The sequence below is a fragment of the Thamnophis elegans genome, chromosome 16 (genome assembly GCF_009769535.1).
Source record: "Thamnophis elegans isolate rThaEle1 chromosome 16, rThaEle1.pri, whole genome shotgun sequence".
Taxonomy (NCBI): Eukaryota; Metazoa; Chordata; class Lepidosauria; order Squamata; family Colubridae; genus Thamnophis; species Thamnophis elegans.
The window spans coordinates 30830546-30836545 of record NC_045556.1 but is presented as its reverse complement, the minus strand read 5'-3'; the positions used below and the strand labels follow the sequence as shown (position 1 = coordinate 30836545).

At 46.4% G+C, this 6000-nt stretch overlaps 1 protein-coding gene across 1 annotated transcript in view; it reads right to left on the bottom strand.

Moving 5' to 3' along the window:
* The window catches only part of COL27A1 (collagen type XXVII alpha 1 chain), a 196993-nt gene that overhangs the window by 7143 nt on the left and 183850 nt on the right, over positions 1-6000 (bottom strand). The window contains exons 61-63 of the mRNA XM_032233211.1: positions 4512-4538; positions 3590-3655; positions 1473-1641 (exon numbers count right to left, since the gene is read on the bottom strand). Of these exons, the coding sequence (XP_032089102.1) occupies positions 1473-1641; positions 3590-3655; positions 4512-4538 (262 nt within the window). The remainder of the gene's footprint in view (positions 1-1472; positions 1642-3589; positions 3656-4511; positions 4539-6000) is intronic.

Genomic DNA, 6000 nt, shown 5'->3' with positions numbered 1-6000 from the left:
GGGGCTGCCCTTGAAGAGCATCCGGCGACTTCAGCTAGTACAGAATGCGGCCGCGCGAGTGATTGTGGGTGCACCTCGGTTCACCCGCATAACACCTATCCTCCGCGAGCTGCGCTGGCTACCTGTCGATCTCCGGATGCGCTTCAAGGTGCTATTAGTCACCCATAAAGCCCTACATGGCAGTGGATCTGGATACTTGAGAGACCGCCTTCTGCCAATTACATCCCTGCGACCAATAAGATCACATAGATTAGGCCTCCTCCGTATACCATCGGCCAGCCAGTGTCGGCTGGCAACTACAAGGAGGAGGGCCTTCTCAGTAGTAGCCCCGACCCTTTGGAACGAGCTCCCCGTAGAGATTCGCACCCTCGCCACCGTCCAGGCCTTCCGCACAGCCTTGAAGAACTGGCTCGCCCGTCAGGCCTGGGGACAAGGATAGTTCCCCTCCCGAATGATGAATGTATGTTGTTTATTATTTTATTATATGTCTTATCTTAATGTCTGTATTTCCCTTCCCCGATTTTATGTGAGCCGCCCTGAGTCCCCTCAGGGAAAAGGGCGGCCTACAAATATTAATAAAATCTCAAATCTCAAATCTCACTTTATGTAGGCCCGCATCCTCAAATCAATTGCAGAAGAATGGAACAGAAGAACAGAGTCAGAAGGGACCTTGGAGGTCTTCTAGTCCAACCCCCTGCTTAGGCAGGAAACCCTACACGACTTCAGTCAAATGGTTATCCAGTCTCTTCTTAAATCTTCCAGTGTTGGGGCATTCACAACTTCTGGAGGCAAGTTGTTCCACTGATTAATTGTTCTAACTCAGGAAATTTCTCCTTAGTTCTAAGTTGCTTCTCTCCTTGATTAGTTTCCATCCATTGCTTCTTGTCCTGCCCTCAGGTGCTTTGGAGAATAGCTTGACTCCTTCTTCTTTGGGGCAGCCCCTGAGATATTGGAAGACTGTTATCATGTCTCCCCTGGTCCTCCTTTTCATTAAACTAGACATACCCAGTTCCTGCACCCGTTCTTCATATGTTTTAGCCTCCAGTTCCCTAATCATCTTTATTGCTCTTCTCTGCACTCTTTCCAGAGTCTCCACATGTTTTTTTATAATGTGATGACCAAAACTGGATGCAGTCCTCTAGGTGTGGTTTTACTAGGGCTTTATAGAGTGGTATTAGTACCTCCCTTGATCTTAAGTCAATCCCTCTGTTAATGCAATTTCGGATCGCATTGGCTTTTTTGGCTGCCGCCGCACATGCATAGCTCATGTTTAGCTGGTTGGGGAGAAAGTTCATGAAGGGATGAAATCAAGACCTTATGGCTTTGTTCAGCTTTGGCCCAAATAGATGCAAATCTAGAGACCCCATGAAGTCCAACAACCTCCTCCTCCTCTTTAAGGCATCACAAGTGATGTAGATCTTGGAGGACATTGTTCTGCCTGCTGTCCACCCTGGAGCAGATGGAAGGCTTACCATCCTGCATCTTTTGTTCACAGTTCATAAGGTCTTTACAAATACGGGTAGGATTCTCCTTTGTCCCCACGGGCCTCTTGATGCTCTGGATGAGGACACTGAGGTAGTGCAGGGTCTTAAAGATCTCCCCTCCTTGATCCATCGCTGGGAGATCCATCTGTTCGTAGCTCTGCCAGGAAAGAGAGAAGACACAGCTGGATTCCCTCAGTGGTGAAATGCAATTTTTTTTTTACTACCAGTTCTGTGGGCGTGGCTTGGTGGGTGTGGCAGGGGAAGGATACTGCAATATCCCCATTCCCTCCCTACTTCCAGGGGAAGGATACTGCAAAATCTCCATTCCCTCCCACCGCCTTCTGCCAATTACCTCCCTACGGCCTATAAGATCTCATAGGTTAGGCCTCCTCCGCATTCCATCGGCCAGCCAATGTCGGCTGGCAACCACAAGGAGGAGGGCCTTCTCAGTAGCGGCCCCGACCCTTTGGAACGAGCTCCCCGTAGAGATTCGTACCCTCTCCACCGTCCAGGCCTTCCGCACAGCCTTGAAGAACTGGCTCGCCCGTCAGGCCTGGGGATAAGGACCATTACCCCGCCCGAATGTTGTATGCATGTTGCGTATTATTTTTATTATGTGTTGTTGTCTTAGTATTGTATTGTATTGTATTCCCCTCTCCCTGGTTTCTGTGAGCCGCCCTGAGTCCCCTCAGGGAAAAGGGCGGCCTACAAATAAAATCAATTCCAATTCCAATTCCAGGGGAAGGATAGTGTAAAATCCCCATTCCCTCCCCACTCCTGGGGAAGGATACTGCAAAATCCCCATTCCCTCCCCAATCCAGGGGAAGGATACTGCAAAATCCCCATTCCCTCCCCACTCTGGAGCCAGTCAGAGGTGGTATTTGCCGGTTCTCCGAACTACTCAAAATTTCAGCTACCGGTTCTCCAGAACCTGTCAGAACCTGCTGAATTTCACCCCTATGTTCCCTGCAAGGTGATCCCCTGGATCCTTCCCCCGCCCTCCTGGCACTTCAGAGTTGGCAAAGATGTTTAAAGACAAATCAGCTAAATGTTGGGAGTGCCTCCAGATACCTGGGTCTAACTATCATGGAGAAGCAAAGAAGTATTGGACAGAAATAAAGATATGGTTGGAAAAGATGATAAAACAACATTGAGTTAAAACCAGAGATATGTTTGTTGGGGATTTTACCTAAAAATTATAATAAAGAGAATACATATTTAATTATTCATATATTAACCGCAGCTAGATGTCATGCCTTTTCCTTTTGGATTTCAGGCCCGCCACACTTTCTACGTTGGGAAAATGGGAAGGGGGAATTATATGGAGTTGGGTGATATGTAGCCATAATAACATTCTTCTTGGAGAGTCAAGGTCATCCTTTGTCTCTGCACCTGGCCGGAACTGGATGGGAGGAATCTGTCTTCATGGCAGCGGAAAATTGGACCTTGGGATGAACTTGTGGGTGTTGGGGCCAAGATCTTGAACTTTCAACTGGGTGAGAAAACCTGGAAGCTTTCAGATTCAGGTTTTCCCAGATGTGCCACCATGACATCTCTAATAAAGTGGACCTTTGAGGGAACTCAAACCTTGGAGTTTTATTTTGTTGGGGGTGTTTTTTGGAACCCTGAAACTAGAATTGTATTTGCACAAAACTGGAAAAGTGAAGAGATTCCTACTGACGAAAAGGTGATTAAGAAAATATTAGAATGTGCAGAAATTAACAGAATAACATTGGCAATTAAGGGAAAAGAACAATCTGATGATTGATATATGGAAAGTGTTTTACCAATGGTTAGGGAATAAAAAAGGAAATTGGAAATAGAAGAAAGTAAAAAGAATAAAAAATGTATCGAGATAGAGATAAGAATAAAATGAACATTGTTGGTATTAGCATGATGAGAATCACTATGTTTAATGTTATTATTGTATTTTCATTAGACGATATGTTAAGAAGGAAATGTAGAGCTTTACAATGTTTTAACTGTTCAATGTATTATAATCTATGGAAGGAGATTGCACAGAATTTTTTGTACCCAGACAACACACTGCTTATGTTTATATTTTTAAAATTGAAAATATAAATTATATAGCTCTCATGGTTTACCTCTGATCTGAAGGCAGCACTGGCAGTAAACATGGAGTGGAAAACTGCATCAAAGTCATCTTGCCCCTGGATTAGAGGACAAAAGACATACCATATTTTTCAGAGTATAAGACACACTCCCCCCCCCTTAAAAGAGAATGAAAATTTGGCTGCGTCTTATACACCAAATATAGCCCTGCTGGGCCGCCGCCACCCACCCTTTGCCTCTTCCTCCCAGCAATTTGCTTCCTTGCAGCAAACAGCAAACAGCCTGTTTCAGTTTCAGCACAGCCTGATTAGCACAAGCAGCTGATTGTCAGTTGGCTCAACCTCCCGACCATCAGGCTGCAGGGATTGCCGTAGCCTATTGCTGCCTCCATGCACCCCATTTTTTGCCTCAGTGCACCCCATTTTTGGCCTCCATGTGCCCATTTCCCACCCATTCCAATCCCCGCCTATTTCGATCTCCGCCACCAGGAACGAGCTGAAAATAAGGCACACAGGCGGCAATAGGCAATGGCAATCCCTGCAGCCTGAAACAGCTGATGGTCGGGAGGCCGATCCAACCGATTATCAGCTGCTTGTGCTAATCAGGCAGGCTGTGCTGAAGCTGAAACAGGCTGTTTGCTGTTTGCTGCAAGGAGGCAAATTGCTGGGAGGCAGATTATGTTTTCCTCCCCAAAAGCTAGGTGTGTCTTATACTTCAGAGCATCTTAATACTCTGAAAAATACGGTAGTTATGGTAGACTTGAAGGAGAAAGTCCATGCAGATAGAATACATGCTGAAATGTTCAAGGGGGGGGGGGAGATTGTGATGCTTAAATGAAATAAGAACCACACAGTCTCCTGTAACCTATAATGTCATGGTTTCATTTGGGGTGGTTTGCAATAAACGTCCCAAACTTGCAGAATTCTACAGCTAGTGAGGTTTCTGAAAACTTACAAACGTAGCTTGAATTCCTGGTGGGCCCTGTAAACATAAGAGATAAAGTATGAAGCATTAAGCAAGTTAAATCAAGATAAAACTCTTAGCTGTCGATGTCCATGTAGGACTAGCAGGAACAGAGAGAGGTCAAGTTGAAAAGCTATCTGTCGGATGTTTTAGGTTAGGTTGTAAAGAAAGAACATGAGCCACGGTGGCGCAGTGGTTAGAGTTTGGTACTGCAGGCTACATCTGCTGACTGCTGGGCGCCTGCAATTTGGCAGATCCAATCCCACCAGGCTCAAGGTTGACTCAGCCTTCCATTTTTCTGAGGTGGTTAAAATGAGGATCCAGATTGTTGGGGGGGGGGGGATGCTGACTCTGTAAACCACTTAGAGAGGGCTGTAAAACACTGTGAAGTGGTATATAAGTGCTCTCTCTCTCTCTCCCTCCCTCCCTCCCTCTCTCTCTCTCATCTATATATCAACTGTAGTAGCACAGTGATTAGAATGCAGTGTTGCAATTCTGCCCACTGCCAGCAGTTTGATTCTGACCAGCTCAAGGTTGACTCAGCTTTCTGTCCTTCTGAGGTGGGTAAAATGAGGACCCAAATTGTTGGGGGCAAAAGGCTGACTCTGTAAACTGCTTAGAGAGGGCTGTAAAACACTGTAGAGCGGCATATAAGTGCTATTTCTCTCTCCCCCCCTCTTCTCTCTCTCTTCTTTCTCTCTCTCTCTCTCCTCTCTCTCCCTCTCCCTCTCCCTCCCTCTCTCTCTTCTTTCTTTCTCTCACTCTTTCTCATCTATCAGCTGTGTGGTGCAGTGGTTAGAATGCAGTGTTGCAGGCTAATTCTGCCCGCTGCCAGCAGTTCAATTCTGACCAGCTCACTCAGCCTTCTGTCCTTCCGAGGTGGGTCAAATGAGGACGCAGATTGTTGGGGGCAAGAGGCTGACTCTGTAAACTGCTTAGAGAGGGCTGTATAAGTACTGTGAAGCGGGATATGAGTCTAAGTGCTACTGCTATTCCCTGCTGGGGGATGCAAAGATCCCCTTTTCAGATGCATGCCCAAATGAAGGGGGGGGGAATAGTTTCTGGTCTCAGAAAACCTTGCCTTGGGAACCAACCTGCTTAGAGAGGGCTGTATAAGTACTGTGGAGCGGCATATAAGTGCTATTTCTCTCTCTCCCCCCCCCCCCTTTTCTTTCTCTCTCTCTCTCTCTCTTCTTTCTCTCTCTCTCTCTCTCCCTCCCTCTCTCTCTCCTCTTTCTTTCTCTCTCTCTCTCTCTCTCTCATCTATCTATCAGCTGTGTGGCACAGTGGTTAGAATGCAGTGTTGCAGGCTAACCTGCTTAGAGAGGGCTGTATAAGTATTGTAGAGCGGCATATAAGTGCTATTTCTCTCTCCCCCCCTTTTCTTTCTCTCTCTCTTCTCTCTCTCTCTCTCTCTTCTCTCTCTCCCTCCCTCTCTCTCTCCTCTTTCTTTCTTTCTCTCTCTCTCTCTCTCTCTCAT